Raw genomic sequence first — 18,643 nt, 5'->3', positions numbered from 1 at the left:
CCTCTATTGATATCAGTAAGCGGTGTGTCGGGCCTGTCGTCCAGCTGGGTCGCGGCCCGGCCAGGTGGCGTCTCCTCTGAAGATGAAGCAGCCTCCGCGGTGCGAAGCCTCGTCCGGTCCAGAGAGCCGGACCCCCGGCCCGCTGCAGCTGCTGCCGGCCCAGGGACTGGGCCCTGTTCTGGGGGACAGGTGTGGCCGGACGTGGGGCAGCCGCGGTGCTCCGGTGTCGGCGGCCTGGCAGAGATCTGTCCCTACCGTACCCCCCCCTCCCACACACACACACACACACACACACACACCTACTCCGCCCCTCCCCTGCCCCCCAGGGGGAAACAGGATCTGGTCCAGAGGGATAACAGAAGAGGAAGAGAATCCAATTCCTTATCCAGCCTGGCAACTGACTTAATTCCATTTTTGGCAGCCGGCGACCAGACTGCTGCTGCTGCTGCACCGCCTGCAGCCTCACCAGGCTTAGCACAATATACTGTACAGCTCTGAGAAGGAGGGAGGGAAGGAGGGAAGGAAAGAAGAATTTTTGACAAAGTTGGTTGTTCTGTAATGCTCATGGAAGGAAGGAAGGAATGAGGGAGGAGGGAAGGAAGCATATCTCACTGAAAGGAAGGAAGGAAGGAGGGCAGAGAAGGAAGTAGGGAAGGAAGGAAATAGAGTAAGATGGAAGGAAGGAAGGAAAAGATAAGGAAGGGAGGGAGGTAGGAATGAAAGAAGGAAGGATGAAGAGTAAAAAGGAAGGAGCAGAGAAAGGAGGGAAGGAAAAAGAAGAAAGATGGAGGGGGAAAAAGAAGGAACAAAGGAAGGAAGCAAGGAGCAAGATAAAACTAGGAGGGAAGGAGGGAAAGAAAACAATAGAAGGAAGACAATGAAGAAAAAAGGAAATTCCCATTTAGCAGTTTTTCAACAAAGTTGCTTGCGTGCTGAAGGAAGGAAAAGAAGGAAGGAGGGAAGTAAAGAAGGAAGGAGGGAAGGAAGGAAGGAGTTAGAAACAGATGGAAAGAAGGAAGGAACAAATTCCCATATAGGAATGTTCGATAAAGTTCCATGAAAGTTGCATGGAAGGAGGCAAGGAGGCAAGGAGAAGGAAAATGAAAACGAAAGGAAGGAAGGAAGAAAGGAAGGAAGGAAGGAAGGAAGGAAGGAAGGAAGGAAGGAAAAAAGGAAGGAAGGAATTCCCAGTTACATTTAACGCTCAGCAAAGTTACATGTCCTGTTCATCCTCCGAGGGTCCTGGAGAGAAGAAGCCCCCAGCTACCATGTCCCCCCCCCCCCCTCCCAGACACACACACACACACACGCACACACACACATCAGAGGGAAGAGCAACAGTTCCAGTCCGCTCGCTCTCCAAGAGGCGACTGCTGAGCCGGCCAAATTGAAAAGGTGGAGCCGAGGCCGTGGAGCATGAAAGAGGATAGAAGAAGAAGAACAACAAGACAAGAAGAAGAGAAGAAGAAAAGGGGGGCGGAGGGGGGATGGAGAGACAAGAAACAAGAGGGGAGGGCCGCTCTTCAAACGACACCCCCCCCTCACTAAAGAGACATGGGGGGGGGGGGGACAAATTATTAACACTCCTACGGTCACTTTAAAGATGACAAAGGAGGGGGGGCAGAGGGGGGGGGGGGCATTGACGTTTCACCCAGCCGGCCACCCTCTACTTTAATTAGCCACTGGGGCTAAATTAACCCCCCAACACACACACACACACACACACACACGCACACACACACACACTCACACACACACACACACACACTAGGGTTTGACCTATATAGGTTTTTGAAAGCCAGTACTGATATTTTTGTTGTGATATTTTGAGCTGTAACTCACTATCTATCAGTTTGAGCATTTTACTAACCCCCAAAACTTTCATGTATTCAGTGTTAGGGTTTGGCTGAATACTTTTAACTAATTCACCCAGAATTTTATTCTTGTCAGGATGGAAAAACCTCTGAAACAACATTTACCATGTGTTCACACTGTGAGCTACAGGATCACCAAATCAGCGTCGACCAGTTGCATTAAGACCAGTCTAACCCTCAGACTGGTCTTACACTGGTCTTAGACTGGTCTCTCAGGTCGGACTAGGCTAATTAAGACTGTTACTTAAATATTACGATTGACTTATTTTGAGGTAAGAAAGTTAGCCGCCTTCCCCCCGGCTAATCCTGAGTTAAGAACTTTGTTGCTATGGCAACAGGTCGGCCTAACTGTCAAAGTGGGAAGTTTAAATACTGAAGCTGTTTCATACAAGATGACAAGTCTTTGGTTTTTGGAAAGAGCCTGAAGAAGACAGAGAGTCTTTGGAGAGAGAAACAAGCCAGTAGAGATTTACAACAATCAAGAAGTTAGGAACAGGTAAATATAAGTGTGTATAGCAAGTTTGACTTAAGGTCACACTTAAGTCTGAGACTAGGTCTATCTTCATGCAACTCAGCTGATGTGTGGACGATCAACAAGTCGCCGTCATCAGCCAATCACAGCTTCCTTGTTTCTCTGCTGATGTGATTTAGTTTCATGAACAACACGCTGCAAACACTGACAGATTTGTCAGTTTATTTCACCTTGTATCCAGACCTATCAAGCTTATTTTAGGATTTTTTTTTAGTGAAATCACCTCACTGTACTGGCAGATAATTTACCGGTTTCAACAAATGTGACTTTTTCCAGGAGAATGTAACTTGTTTCAGGACATTTTCTTGGTAAAAGTGAAATTGTCCTGGAGAAATGTTCTTGTTTCCAGATTTTCTTCATTGTTTTATGATGATTTCTTGAAAGAAGTCATATTGGCATGAATCAAGTGGAATTTATTGAAACCAGCAAGATTATCTGCCGGTGCAGTGAGAGAATTTGACTGAAAATATCATGAAATAAGCTGATAGATCTGGAGACAAGATAAAATCACTGGACAGCTTTCCATTTTTTGCAGTTCAACAGTTTAACGTTATGAAAGGCGATCCCAGAGCAGCGAACAATACACCGTTCGCCTGTTCAAAGCCTTGTGACCGCCACACAGAAGCAGCCGGAGCCTCAGAATAGAGCGACACATCAAGCAAACTGAAGAGTGAAATCCAGACTGTCTCCTGAACAGCAGCAGAGAAAGCTGGACTCACCAACATTAGATCTTTTCCTCTCTCACTGCACAGGATTTCTGGGTGTTGAAGTTCAGATTTTTCAAACCGTTGCCTCTTGTTGGCAATCGGAGCAAAGTTGCCTACTGCAGCTTTAATTTACAAAAACAACTAAATGAATATCTAACCAAAATACACAGCACAACTTAGGAAGATAACAGGGGATACATACACACACACACACACACACACACACACACACACACACGCAGCATGCAGGGCTGCCCAGCAGGACCAGAGCCCCAGAAAGAATGGGATGATCCACTGAAGAATAACTGATTTCTAGTAGAGGGTGGAGGGAGTGTGTGTGTGTGTGTGTATGTATGTGTGTGTGTGTGTGTGTGTGTGCGTGTGTTAGTGTGTGGCTGTGTGTTTGTATGTGTGTTGTGTTGCTATGCGTGGATGCAGGGTTGGAGATAAGTGTGTGTGTGTTAGAGAGAGACAGAGAGAGAGAGGGAAAAAGAGAGTTTGGTGATTTCAGGTTCTATTTTTCTGACAGTGTGTGTGTGTGACAGAGACAAGAGAATTTAAGTATTTTTGAGTTTTTGTGTGTGTATGCATATGTGTGTGTGTGCGTGAGTGTGTGTGTGTGTGTGTGTCCTCTCTGCATTAACATTCTCCCGTTGTGAGGTCCAGATGTCGTTGCACTTTTCCAAATTGATTCCATTTAGCGGAGATCTCATCTCGATCGGCTCTCAGGACTTAATTCTTTGTTTTATAATTTGCTCTTAATCGCCTTCCTTCTAAACTAATGATAAGGCCTGATCTGAGCTCAGCCCAAAGCTCCTCATTGTGAGCCTCTAAAGCTCTTAAATAAATAAGATTAGTGCATATCCCGTGTTACATTTGTGAATAAGACGAGTGCTATCAGATCTGTGGCGTCCGCATTATCCTCCTGCGCTCCAAACGCTCCCGATCATTCCTATCGCATGTCCTTCTTCCATACACTCTTTCTCCATCCATCTACCTATCTATCTATCTAGCCATCCATCAATCCGTCTCCCTCCATTTCCATATGTTTGTATGAAAATTGGGCAACAAGGGGGCGTCCTGGTGGCTCAGTGGTCTAAGGTGCGTACCATGTAAATGCAGCATCTGGGTCCGAATCCCGGGACCTTTGTCACATGTCATCCCTCTCTCTCCCAGTCTTTCCTTTCTCTCTCTCTACTTGGAAACGTCTAATATAAAAGCAAAAATGCCCCCAAAAAATCTAAAAATAAAGAAAACAAAAGAGTGGGCAACAAGACGAACCGAATCCCCGGCGTTGTCGTGTCCAGAGGAGAGAATGTCCCGCTCTGTTCCCCAGAAACTTTCAGTGTGTGTTGCGGGTGCTTTTGTTGACCAAAACTAGGCTAAATATAATCCGCTCCCCGTTTCATTAACTGGTAATTCATGTGCAGCTTTCCTGTAGACAAAACACAAATCATTTCCAGCTCCAAATTAATTCCCTGTTTACTGGATTCACAAACGCGGCGACGCCCACTCACTGACTGCTCTTTCTGAACCGAGCGATAATAACTGAGCTATTTAAAGACGCGCTTGGCAATTTGTGCTTGTCGGCGGCCTCGAACGGCAGCGAGAGGTAAATTTAAGGTCTTCAGTACCCAGAAGTCCTCTGAGGTGACGTCAGTGAACTGTTGTGATGAAACGGTCTGTGATGCTTTACCATAACCCATAAAAATGCACAAAATGAACAAATGAACCCCCCCCTCCCACACACACACACACACACATCGATTAATGTTGCTTCAAAGGATAAAAAACCTCGTTCTCAAGCCAAAAAAGCAAATGCCAAAGCAGTTTTATCATTTCAGTATTTATCATGGTGATATATCACCTCTTCACTAGATATTTCTGTTGGATCTTTTGCTCTAATAAGCTAGTTTACTCCTTTTTAGTTTGAAAATGCGACTTTATTGTTTCTGTCAAACAGGCCACCGTAGCTCAGGGGGACCAGAGACTTGTGTAGGAGAGAAGGATAGATTACTTATTGCACCTTTAAATTTTGATTCGTCATTTTCCCTTGTGGAGAAGATTTCCCACCAGCAGAATTTAATTTGGACAAACAGGGAGAATCTACAGCGTCTCAGTTAGTGTGGATGGGACGCTCTTGTGATTTAAACTGATAAGATCGCTGTGTTTTTACATATGAATCTTTCCTTGTGCTTTAGAGAAAACCTCCACGGCGTCAGAAGTCTCTGTGCTCGCCGCTTAAAACGTCAGCGTTTGTTTACGCTCGGCTGAGTCTAATCCCAGGTTTCTTGTGTTGCAGCGGCCTGTCAGTCAGAGCGGTGACAGCAGCACCGAAGGGCGCCTCCAACGCCGCGCCGGCACCCGCACGCATGCACCGACTCGTCACTGAACACCCAAATAAAGTCCAGCACAAACAAACACTGAGAGGCTTCCTGGGCGAACCTCAATTAGCAGAATGCCTTCAGAGCGATCGGATAACGAGCGAGGCCGCTTGTGAGCGAGAAACTGCGGGTCACCGAGTCTTTACACGTCACGTTAAAATGATGTCAGGTGTGCAGAGTACAGAGAGAGGGACGGGAAACAGATCTGTGAAGACAGGGAGTTCCTCTGATGACGTAATATTAGGGATCAATAACAGCAGTCAGTCAAAACCTTCTTTTGTGAGAAAGCAGTTTAACTTCTGGGTTTCCTCTACTATCAGTGGTGAAAAAGTCCTCAAATCCTTTAAGTAAAAGTGTCAACACCATAATGGAAAAACACTTCATTAAAAGTAAAAGTTCTGCATTCAAAAGTTTACTTCAGTAAAAGTATCGAAGTATTAGCAGTAAAATGAACTGAAGTATCAAAGTAAAAGCCGTCATTCTGTCAGAGAGTTAAATTATTGAAGCATGAACCTGTCAGAAGTATTTTAATGTTGTCGGTCTAACTGCTCCATATACTGTTGGGAGTTTAAACTCTAACAATGCAACAGATTTTATGAGCTTATCGTATGTTTTGTGTGTAAAACCTTATTCTGCAAAGTAGCTAGTAACTCCAGCCAGCAGATAAATGTAGTGGAGGAAAAAGAACAAGATTTCCCAAGTAGAAAGTCTCACAAAATGGAAATACTCAAATAAAGTGCCAGAACCTCAGAAATGTACTAAAGTATACAGTACTTCAGTAAATGTACTTTCCACCTCTGATTATATTATAGTATTAGTATAGTTTATGAGGGCAAAGTTTGTGTCAAATATTAAAGAGAGAAAGTCTACAGTCAACAAATTCCACTATCTGACAAAGAAAACTAATTGATTTATACACATTTTATCACGTTTTGTTGTTTAGTAAGAAATCGCAGATCAAATGCACGAGGCCAATTTTTCCATTAGCGCTGAACCAGACCTCCATCACAGCTCAGCAAAAAAACAAAAAACAAAAAAAAACGACCCGGCGCTCGCATTCCTGCCGGCACTCCAAGACTCGAGTTAATGGGGATTCCCTGGAAGGCACTGGCACCGAGAGCGCTTTTCTTTTTTTTCTCCTTCTTCTTCTTCTGCTTCTTTAAGTGTTAATCCTTGGGAAACTTCCACCCGTAGCGGCTTGTTTGAAGCGAGCCACTGGCTATCCAGCTAAGTACGGCCCCCAGTCATCTGAATCATTAGATTAGGCTTAGGCACGGCCCGACAAAGAGATTCCCTATCGCCATTTGTTTCAAGGAGAGGCCCCGCTTCAGCTACCAGATCCTCACAAGTAAGAGGCACTTGGAGGCGAAACATCAAACATCAGAACCGAACAAGATGCACTCCAGATCCGCAGGTCGACAGGATGGTGTGCAGCGGGTTTATAGAGCCGGGAGACGAGGCTTCTGCTGTTTAGACGGTACAAAAACCAGAAAACAGAAAACAGGCTCCATGCAGCAGTAGGCCGATAGAGACTGATATATGGGTTTGCCGATATTGGTCTTTTATTAAATTATCAGATATCAGTCAGTCAGTATCATCCTCTGATATGATGGAGGTTCCTCCTGAACACAGATACAGAAAAACAGGCTGGAAAACATTAAGTTGACGTTGAGTTTTAGTTTCTTTGCACATTTTATTTTGTCATTTAATTGTCATTTAATTTTTTTGTTAATTAATTTAAAGGCCGAATGTATCCCAGAGTTTCCCTAGAAAGTGTGTGCGTGTGTGTGTGTGTGTGTGTGTGTGTGTGTGTGTGGTTGGGGGGGGGGGGGCAGTTAAAGAGCTGCTAACACTAAAAGAATTTCATTATTATTCTGGGTTTCAATGGAGAGTTTTAGTGTCCCATGATGCTCTAAATGCTGCTTCAGAGGCTTTTCACCCTGATGAGAAGAAAACTCACAACAACAAACAACAAATGTTTAATTTTGAGCTTCTCATGCCAAAAATTTTGTTTATTGAATATGGGCACAAGATATAAATTATTGGTGACCAAATATTGGTATTGTCCTTCAAAATCCCATAGTGGTCAAACCATAAAAACAACATTCGTGAGTTAGCAAGAGCAACGGAAAATACTAGAAAAGCAACTGCAGACGGCACCTGGACATAAAAATAGAAAGTTGCCGGTGTGAAGGTGACAAAGTTGCAGAGTTCCCACACAGCGTAAAAAAAAGAAAGGGAACTGAGATCTAAATGATGATGGAGAGTTTATTCCTTGCTGAACTGAGAAAGTGATCTGTGCTCCAAAAGTGCTCAAAAATAAATTAAAGACGAATTAAAGCGTTTCAGCTCAGCATGCTATGTGCGGTGACTCTTTGCAGCTTTGTAAACTGAAAACACTGAAATCTTACAGAAGTTTTGCAAAAACACAAACTTGTTTTCCCGTATGGCCCAATGAAAGTTGCCGCAGCGCAAAACGAAGTGGCTTCAAAGCGTCTCGTTTTGTCTCGTGCAGCATCTAATCTTCTGCATTTCCCCTTTGAAGACGAACGTCATTGTCCTTCCCACAGTCAACGGTCCTGCCGGAATAAAAGCCGGAGGAATATTCATGCGGGGGGGAAAACCTCCGGATTCGCTTCTTAAACGGCGGAGGAGCCATTTTGTAGAAGGAGTCCCGGACATGTCAGGCTGCTGACAGTCTGCGGCTGGGATTAGTGGGCCAGCGGCGAGGCAATCCCTAATCCCCCACTGTATCGTAATCTATTTACCCGCCATGCTAAAGGGATTTCCATATGAAACTATACACAGGGAGAAGGATGCTGGAAGTGAACAAAATCATAACTCATCATTTGGCTTTTTACCCTCTTTTTCCTGCCTGTTTTTTTTTGTTTTGTTTTTTTTTAACTTCCCCTGCTGTGTTTGGTTTGGCTGTGGAGACTCAGAGTCGTGAATGAGCTGAAGAGAGAAAATATCCACATTCAGAAAAATAAGGCATCTATCCTTACAAAATGATCGCTGGCTAGAAAATAAAATCCAAGTGAATTAGATGTTACAGCATTAGAATGACTGGTAATTACTATACAAGTAAAGAAAAGGTGCTTTTTACTGAGCTAGGCCCGCTCTGGGTTTTCTGTTTTCTGTTATTTGTGTAGTTACTATGAAGTATGTTTGTATACCTATGTGAATATTGTACATAGTCAGTCCTGGTATGACTTTTCTTAAATATATAATGTATTATTGTATGCATTCTACATTATAAGCAAATGAAAACCTAATGAAAAAAAACAGGTGTAGTCACTTTCTTACATCTAGTATACTTGGATATTACTTAGTTATTACTGGTCATTACTGTGTAATTAATGGCTAATTGTTAGCTAAGACCCTTACTTACAAAACTGTGACACTTTAGAAAATGTAATCAAATTTTTTACATATTGTGCAATGAACATCAGGTATCAGGGCATTTTTTTCCCCCAAAATGCACAAACATTACATTTTGGAATGAAACCCTTCAATTGATTCAAAAACATAATATATATATTTTTAATAGCATTATGCTTGAAGAAACCTTATTTTTATTGTACAATAAAAAAAAAACAGGCAAAATGTATTTGTAGTTAGTTAGCTAATAACTTTAATACTATATTTATTTTTATGCCAGCTACCATTTTGTAAAGAGTTAGGTGTAATATGATTTTATAAATAGTATATCATTAGTATAAGTATATCATTTGAACACTTCTTGGAACAGCCTTCATGATATTTAGATTTATGTGTCAGTCATTTCACTGAAACTCTTACCCGCAGCGCTTCGCAACAAGTGCAACAGTAGAATAAGCTTAAATTCTCAGCTCTCCAATATTACAAGCAGCCAAGAGTAAGGAGGTCAAAGGTCAGAGGTCACAGCACCCTGGCAATACATGATACAAATATTCCTGTTTGCCTGAATGACAGCGTGTGATAGAGAAGTGAAAAAAGGTAAAGAAATGCGAGTTCGGAAGAAAAGGTAGAGAGGATTTTTCTTTGTTGTTTTTAAGCTAAAGGAACATTTTCTTTTTATATCAGGAATCATTTTGAGTAGGTGTAGGTATTCTTTTCTAATGGCAGACGAGTTGCTATGATGTTTCCCTCTTTTTGGCTGAAGACGATGAAAATGCTCTGAGGATCTTTCAGCTGTCCGTCAACCTGAGTCCTAACAAGGCTGTTAAAGGACAGACAACACAAACTGTCTTTTAAAGTACATCTTCTCTTGACTGCAGCAGTCTTCCAGAAACATCAAGTTGACTCAATTCAAATTCAAATTCAGTCACTTCACAGACTAAATCACATTTTCATAATTCAATTAGAACTCTTTGTGGAAAAACAGGTTTGCAGAGGTTGCTGCCTCTCTCACCTCTTGTACCAGTTTTTGTGGCACAAATTGATATTATTTAGACAAATGTCCACTTAAACAATACGGCTCACAACAAGCTACGTAGCAACTTCCCACTGGGAATAAAGAGAGAAAACAGATTGGAAAGCAGATTGGAGTTTTAGTTCTTTTAATATTTTTCAGAAGCAGAAATAATCGCATCGGTTGAGTTAAACCTCAGTGGGCGGAGCCAAAAAAACATTTTTCTGGTTAAGTAACATTAGACTGAAGCCCAGTGAAAAAGACAAGAGGTAAGAGAGGAGGAAACTAATATTATGAAGCCTAGCGCTCTGCTGCTAACTGAAAAAATACAATCTATCCATACTAAGTTATCTAGGTTAGCTAGTTAGCTAGCTGACCTTCAAGTTCAAACTAGCCTACTAGCCTATAGCTAGCTACGTAAGCTAGTTAGCTAGCTGGCCTATTCTATTCATTGGCTGATATCGCATGTTGTGTTGAAAAGTAACAAATGTATGTTGTGTCAAACTTCACCCTGATGAAGACAGGCTAATACCTGAAGGTGTTTTCATGTCTTAGCCCTGTCCTAATAAAGGCTTTTTAAAGTGTTTATCCACAAAATTATTGTTTTTGTTATTTTGTGTCCATCTTCGTCCCTCAGCCTCACTGTGGTGTTTCTGCACTGCTCTTCCCAGAGATCACCTGTCAATCAAACAGTGTGGGCGGAGCTTGGATTTTCTGTTGATGCAGTTTGAGTTTCTCTTTTCTTTGTCTGTTCAGCCATGGTGGCTATCACTGCTCATTCTTCTTCTTCTGTTGATTCCAAACAAACCGGAAATGTAAAACGCATCACTTCCTGTGCGGCAGAGGATTTTTCCCGGGAAAGAGCTACCAGACACCGGCTGTTTAGAACAGACAGAGGAGAAGATTTATGAACTGAATATAGGTTGGATCACTGTTGAGTTAGAGCAGAGAGAGAGAGAGGTGAAAAACAGACATTTACTTTGTGTGAAAATGTTGTGAATTATTAGTTTAAAGAGGCATTAAGTAATGATGACTTGTATAATCCTTATTGCTGGCCAAGGAATTGCAACAACACTGACAGGTCTAGCTAGTAAGCTAGCTAACCAGAGCAGAGATCCAACAGAAACGTCTAGTGAAGTGTCAAATAATCATTGAGTCATTGGTATTGATCAACAACTCTATCAACCCCTGCTGATATATTAGGGTCATTTTGTGCTATGGGACAATAAAAATCATACTTAATGCACCTTTAACTTTCAAACCCACTTGGACTTGGATTTTTTACCTTATGTGAACACATTTGCGATCATAATATTTCCTCTCAGTCTTTCTCGACACACAGATGAGGTGAACAGGACACATGCATCAGTCCGGTGGGACAGTGGCCACAGTTCATCCGTCCAACCCAACAGAAAACATCTACACATGCAAAGTTTCAGACTCCTGTCCCGTTTCGACTCCAGCAGCGGGTCACCTGCAGGTCCGCACGCAATCCAGGAAGCAGCTTTGTTCACTGCTGCCTCTTCGTCTGTGAATTATTTAGGTGGAGGACAGGATCGGCCGCAGCGCCGGGTTCTCCTGCGGGCGCCGAGCAGCACTTGAGAGGCACTTTGATGTCTTCTGAAGCGCGGTGTCGTCAGGAAAAAGGAGGGATAACCCCCGAGAAGTCAAAGCCCGTCTGCCTTCTGAGCAGCTGAGAAGCCAAAAAGCCGGCTCACTTAGTTACTATCAAGCGTGGAATACAAGTTTGCGACCCCCGGGGGGAGGATGGCGGGTTAATAAGACATCCAGAACAGCTGTTCGGGGAGTCGGCCTCTCCGTAAAATAAGCAGCATAGATTGCCTGAACATGGCCCAGAGATTAGTTTCTCCTAATGTGCTAAATCCAGGCTGGTGTTTGCATGAGGAAGGAGCGGAGGCCGCTCACCGGCAGACCCAGCAGGACGCGGAGCAGGCAAACACGCACCGCGCCGGCTCGGCCCGGACGCCATGTTTACCCAAACCTGTTTGTCCAGCTGCTAGCGTCGACCGAGGAGCGCCGCGAGAACCGGGACGGCTGTTAATTAAAATCGTGATTCGTCCCTTTTTTCCATGGATCAGCAGCGCGGTGCTTTGCTGTCGACATGGCCAAATAAACACCGGGATGCCAGCGTACATGTTTGCTAACCTGACTAGCTTTGGATCTGCCTCAGCAGGGGTTTGCTTACTGAGAGTTTGGGTATTCCTCCGGGTGCCAGAGAAAACATTTGCATTTCCTTCCTGTCCCAGAAGACTCTGTATGTTTTTTATCGCCGCTATAGATTTTAAAAGACGTTTTGTTTTGTGAGTTAACTGTAAGGGCTGGGATTTGAAGACACACACACATCTAACTTCCAGATTCAGTAAGCTAGCAAAAAATAAAAATAAATAAATATAAAAAGTGGGTTTTGAAAGCCAGAAATTTCAGCAGCTGGCCAAGTAATCGTTGAGTCATTGGTATTGATCAACAACCATATCAATCCCCTGTTGATATTTTATGGCCATTTTGTGCTATGAGGCAGTAAAAATCTGATTTAACACACCTTTAACTTTCAAACCCACTCGGACTAATTCAGAGGATCCAACAAAAAAAAAAAAATCCAAAGTGAAAAACTGGTTACCTTGATGCGTTCTAGACTGAAATATTAGTGTTCAGTATGAGAATTTAACCAATAGTTTAAGTCTAAATACAGTCACAGATAACAGAACTTATCAGTAACTTTAATTTCCTCACCCAGCACAATAACAAAAGCTCTACTGTTGATAATCAATATATTACTGATAGATAGATCAGAATACTGGGAATAAGCATGACCTTTCCCATGTGACTCTATTTTACTGTATTTAACCTCACAGCCTGAGGACCTGAGTGAACAGTGATCATGCAGGTCAGACCTGTTATTAATAATCAGATTATCCACCTGACCGCTTCATTGTGGAACAGCCGTTAATGTTTCTCTGTTTACCTTTTTAAACCCGTCAGCGGTCTGACCAAGACTGATGACGTTCAGTATTGCCAATATTGGAAAGGCTTCATTCCAAAACTCTATATATCCTTTAAGTTCATCATTGAAATCTTTAAAATACCGAGGATCCATTCTGTGTGTGTTTTCTCAACCAAGGACGTTAACCAGCATCCTTTAAAAAGTCACACTTTGTTTAAAATTTGGGCGATCAATCATTCAAATCATAGCAGATATCTTAATTTGGAAAAAACCCTCTTGATCGGCCAATATTACATTTTCTAAACTTACATTAAGACAGAGACTGGAGGCGAACATCGGAGAAATAATGAACTTTCCCTCGGGCTTCTCGTGTTTTAACAAGACTTTATTATAAAGACACGAATGTACATTTCAAATTTCAATGGAATACTGACATTGCGTGTCTAATTCACATTTTTTTCTCTCTGTAAAGAACAATAGCAAAATCTTTGACCTTATAAACAAGTGCTGCAATTCAATCTCCAAAATACAACACCACAGGCTGGACAATGAGCTTCTGAACAAGATTCAAGTTGGAATTTGATAGAAATGAATATCAGCAAACTGAAAATCATAGCAGCATCATATCTTTTTGAAAAAAGTAAAAAAAAAAAAAGAAAAGAAAAAAAAAAGCCCACTCAAGATTCTAATTTCTGATTCTTTCTCATATTATTTCTGTCAAAGTTGATTTTTTTTTTCCTGAAGAATAGTCCCCACCAATTCCAAATTCACTAATTCGTCACTGAATTGATTCCGAGGCTGCGAAATCTTGCGTGTTCCGCCGAATTTTAACTAGTAAAGGCCTTCAGAATTGTAAATGGATCAGTTTCTCTCGAGTGTGTGAGTAGAAAAATAATCCTGGACGAGTCGATCCGGTTCGGACTTCTTTCAAAGTCGATCCCGAGAACCTGCGGCCTGCTGCTCAGGCTCTAACATCTGTGCATCAATTCAATTTATTCACAAATAAACTTAAAAACATCTCGGTAAAATGTCTCTACTATTAGTTTAAAGGATCTTCCAAAATAAAACAACAACAGCAAAAAAAAAAAGGAATACTTCTTTGAAAGGAGCAAAGAGGAAAGCCTCAGACAGGAAGTCACAGCACTTGGAAGCGCCATGACGCCTGGTCTTTGTAGTCCAAACAGTCGGAGGTGTTGAAGTTGAGCTTCCAGGCCGAAGCCGCCGTCTGCTCTTTGTAATCCAGACAGTCTGTGGAGTTGAAGGCGAGGCCGGGCGCGGCGTACGCCTGGTGGTGGTGGGGCGGGTGATGGTGGTGGTGGTGGTGCCCCGACGCCTGGCCGATGTGGTGGTGCGGGTGCCCCGACATGGACGAGCCCGTCATGGGGCTGAGCTGGTGCGGGTGGTGCGGGTGGTGGTGCGAGTGGACGGGCGCCAGGTACGAGCCGCACTCCACGCCGCCGAAGTAGGAGCCGGACGCCGAGGCCGCGTAGCCCTGGCCGTACGCCGCCGCCGCCGCCGCCGTCTGGCTGTAGGACACCGGGTAGGAGGGCGTGGCCCCGGCGCCCGAGGACGACACCGACCGCTGCATGCAGGAGGCGCTGGTGGGGGCGGCGGGGTCCGGCAGCGCGGCCGGAGCCGGGGCCGGGGAGATGGGCGCCGGGCTCCAGATGGACGACACGGGGGCGGTGACGGAGGTAGAGGTGCCGATCAGACCGGAACCGCTCAGGCCGGAGGGGGCGGCGGCGGAGGAGGAGGAGGAGGAAGAGGAGGAGGAGGAAGAGGAGGAGCTGGAGACCGCAGGAGGGGTGAACTGGCCGCTGCTCTCCGACCCCGTGCTCTCCCGGGTCGGAGACGACTTCTTCTTCGCTGGTCTCACCTTGGCGCTGCTGCCGCTCTGCTGCTGCTGCCGGCACTTGGCCCGCCGGTTCTTAAACCAGACCTGAGGAACGACAAGAGGTCAAAGGTCACCGTCACACGCCCGGCTGGGTCAGGAATCAGAAATATCAGCAAAAAGCTGGCAGGAACTATGATGAGAGGATTCACATTCACTTCCATTCACTTTCAACAAGTGATTTTAGATTATTTCAAAGTTTTGTAGAACCAGACAGAAAAACACCTTCTACCTCTCCTGTGCTCTGACCTCTTCTTCTCTCTCACATGATCATACCAGAGTCACAAGAACACTGTCAGGCTGCTGTGGCTCTGACCTTTGACCTCCCTACTGTTGGCTGCTTGTTACACTGGCCATCCAGGAACTGAAGCTTATTTCACTGTTGAATTCAGTGTGAGTCAGTCTGGATAAAGAGAATTGGTTGAATGACTTCAATGCAAAAAAACAAACTCTCAGATGTGAATGAGCAGAACTTTCTAGATAAATATACACTCTAAAACAGGAAGTGTAATTTCGAATTAACATGTGTTGCGTCTTTAAGGCGACACACATTTCTGTTACTTTTCAACTCAAGATATATTAATAACAACATATGCTGTGTTAAAATGTATTGCCATTAACATATATGTTTGTTGTCCTGAAGAAGACACACAGATTGTTCAAAATGACATTTCCTTTTTTTATAGTGTATAGTTATCTAGAAAGTTCTGCACATTCACATCTAGGAATTTGTTTTTGTTTTTACATTTTGCATTGAAGTCATTTAGCTGACTCTTTATCCAGAGACACTTAAACCGAGTTCAACAGTAAAATAAACTTCAGTTCCTGGATTGCCAGCAGTACAATATTTTCCTAAATAATTGTTATTAGTAGTAGTAGCAGTATTTAAAGAATTTTTTTTATCACCAAAATAATAATAGCAATAGTACAACTACAATAACTACTACTACTACTACTACTAATAATAATAATAATAATGATAATAGCCTAATAATAATAATTTAGATAAATATTGTACTTATTATTATTATTATTAGGCTATTAATAGTAGTAGTAGTAGTAGTAGTAGTAGTATTTAAAGAAATATCTATCACCAAAATAATGGCAATACTACTACTACTACTAATAATAATAATAATAATAACAAAAATAATTAGGCTAATAATTGTTTAAATTATTATTAGTAGCAGTAGCAGTAGCCCTAGTAGTAATAGTAGCCTATTTAAAGACATAGGCTATTTTACTACTAAATAATAATATTAACTGTATTAAAAACTGAGCCTATGATAATAACTCTAATGTGTAAACTGTGTAGTGAACCTGCAGCAGCAGAAAGGGAAGAGGCCGCGGCCATAATTGCAGTAAGCCGGGCAGAGGGCCGCTAAAGCCGGGCATGGAAACTCTCTCACGCCCATTTGTAAAGAAGGCTCACCGCTTCAAAAGATGCTTAAAGATGCTCCAATTCTCCCTTTTTACCAGACTTGTCTCTACTTGATCAATAATAGCTGTACATTTAGCCTGCAGGGGCGAGGAGCCGCTGCAGCCGGAGAGGAAAACTCCCTGAGTTTAATCAAATCTGACTGAATCTGATCTGAAACTAACAAACCGGATCAGAGAAAGAGAGTTTCTCTAAATTTCTGGAGACAAAGTGGAGCAACGGCTGATGACTGACAAGATTTTATTATTTGGTAAATGTGATAAATTATTATCAAACTAGGTTAGAGGGAACTTTGGGCATGAATGCTCCCTGATGTGACTTAGCCTATTTATTTATTTTTTAAAAGGCTTCCAAATAGATTTCTGGCCATTTCAGCTTCATCTTTCCTCTCCAGTATAACGACAAAAAAAACTACAAAATCAAATTTAGACTCATTCCAGCTGAGTTATGGCGGCTGTCCATACCCTGGCAGCAGCCTGGGTATATGGACTGACTCCTAAAACACATGGACAGTAACAGGTCTGTAGCGGTTTCCAGGCGGACTGACCTGCACTCTGGACTCGGGCAGGTTGATCTTCAGCGCCACCTCCTCCCTCATGAAGATGTCCGGGTAGCGCGTCTTGGCGAACAGCGACTCCAAAATGTCCAGCTGCGTCCGGGTGAAGGTGGTCCGCTCCCGGCGCTGCTTCCTGGGATTACCTGCAGGCCGAGGCACGTCGTTAATATCTCTCCAGACTGTTAAAACAATCCCAAAAGTTAGCAATCTAATCCCTGTACCCGCACACCCGCTCTGGAATATTCTACAGACAGAGAACCGTGCACATTTTATCTGCGTAAATGCTGTAAATCCACCCATTCCCACTTTTCCAAGTAAATCCATAAATTTTCATATCTTCGGTCGTGTTTTTCCTCTGTGTGTTCTATTGGTTGTAATTATGGGACCCCGTCCTGCAGCGACCCAGTTTCCCCACCGGGTTCCTCACAGTTTCATCGACTGTAACTTGATATTTTTTCCAGCTTCTAAAACACTTGAGTCGCTTTTGAAAGACTTCAACATGAACTGTGTCGGTCGATGAGCGTTTAACCAGCAGCCGGTGTCCCTTCAGACATAAAAGACTCTGGTGCATAATACGTTTTAGAAGGATACTGTACAAATACCACAGCAAGACTAGACTCTCTACGCGAGTCCTGTGGGAATACTGTAGTGATACCATAGCAGATGAAAAACACCATAAAGTAAGATAATGTTTCTAAACTCACTATTGAGCAGCACACACACACTTAAAGTCCCTATAGTAACATCATAGGAATATTACAGAGATAAAAATACCATAAAGTATGATTAGGCCACTGTAAACAAACAGACACACTGTAACTCCCTATAGGAATATCATAGCAATATTATAGAGATACTGTTGTTGCTGCTGCTGCCGTTGTTGATACTGTTGTTTTTCTTGCTTTTTTCCATACTTTTTTTTTTTATCCAACTTTATTTTATTTAGGCTAATTGTGGAACTTTTACACCACTCACTGTGTATTTGTGTAAAGCACTTTGTAAACATTGTTATTAGAAAACTGCTATACAAATAAAGTTATTATTATAGCCTACTATAGGATAAAGAATATACCATACAAGTTGACTATAAACTATTGAGCACCATACACAGTTCCAGTAATATTATAGCAATAGTATAGGGATATTATAGTCGTAGCCTACTATAGGAGATAAAAAATACCATAAAGTCTAATTAGATCACTATAAATTCGCTATTGAGTATCACAGACACACTATGAGTCGCTATGGGAATATTATAAGAATATTATAGGAATATAATAGGGATATTATAACGATACCATAGGAGATAAAGTAGCATAAAGCACTATAAAGTCGCTATAAACTCACTAGTAAGCATCACACACACACACACACACACACACACACACACACACACAAACACACACACATACACACACTTTATAGTGTTTTTTTTATAGGAATATTCGACTGATTTTAAATTCTAAGGATGCTATAAGTTTCTCATAGTGAGTTCGTTTTGTTATGGGTGCGCTGTGGCACCCATGGGAGCCTAGCTGTCGCCGTACCGGGGTATCCTACAGACGGGTGCAGCAGGTCCATGGCCGCGCCGCTCAGCCCCAGCCCGTTCATGCCGTACGGCGCCTGTTTGAGATAAGACATCATGCTAGAAACTCAGCCGGGAGACCAAAGTCTGGACGGAGAAAAGGTTCAGTTCCCCCGGTGTTCCGCTCCGCCGGCCGGTTCCTGCAAGAGACACGAGCGGTCAGTCTGGGCCGGGCAGGGATTCTTTCATAAACATACAAATACATACCTGGAAATATAGTCTTATAAAACCCATAAACCTGTAGTATACATGTAATAATAATGCTTTCTTCTTTAAACCTATAAAACCCCTAATATATCTAGTCTACTCTGCAAAGCTAAA

The 18,643-nt window shown here is 42.8% G+C and overlaps 2 protein-coding genes across 3 annotated transcripts in view; one reads left to right on the top strand and one right to left on the bottom strand.

Annotated features, from left to right (window-relative positions):
* The window catches only part of vps54 (VPS54 subunit of GARP complex), a 112,848-nt gene that overhangs the window by 86,937 nt on the left and 7,268 nt on the right, over positions 1–18,643 (top strand). The window lies entirely within an intron of this gene.
* LOC139925612 (homeobox protein OTX1 B-like) lies at positions 13,988–18,381 on the bottom strand. 2 transcript variants are annotated; one of them, XM_071917068.1, is made up of 4 exons: positions 18,285–18,381; positions 16,729–16,880; positions 14,617–14,791; positions 13,988–14,538 (listed from the first exon to the last, which is right to left on the bottom strand). In XM_071917068.1, exons 1-4 carry the CDS (start codon positions 18,379–18,381, stop codon positions 13,988–13,990), a joined length of 975 nt encoding a protein of 324 aa, XP_071773169.1. The 2 variants fall into 2 exon arrangements, with proteins under 2 accessions (XP_071773169.1, XP_071773168.1); XM_071917067.1 differs by having other exon boundaries at positions 13,988–14,791.

This window comes from Centroberyx gerrardi, chromosome 3, assembly GCF_048128805.1.
Source record: "Centroberyx gerrardi isolate f3 chromosome 3, fCenGer3.hap1.cur.20231027, whole genome shotgun sequence".
Lineage (NCBI taxonomy): Eukaryota > Metazoa > Chordata > Actinopteri > Beryciformes > Berycidae > Centroberyx > Centroberyx gerrardi.
This window is presented reverse-complemented; position numbering and strand designations above follow the sequence as displayed.

What these genes read in the sequence shown, in the direction of transcription:
- LOC139925612 (XM_071917067.1), bottom strand. Translation starts at nt 18,381, where the DNA reads ATGATGTCTTATCTCAAACAGGCGCCGTACGGCATGAACGGGCTGGGG. An exon ending in CCCGTCTGTAGGATACCCCG is followed by an intron (nt 16,881 to 18,284) that starts GTACGGCGACAG and finishes CTCGGCCTGCAG; the next exon opens with GTAATCCCAGGAAGCAGCGC. An exon ending in TGCCCGAGTCCAGAGTGCAG is followed by an intron (nt 14,792 to 16,728) that starts GTCAGTCCGCCT and finishes GTCGTTCCTCAG; the next exon opens with GTCTGGTTTAAGAACCGGCG.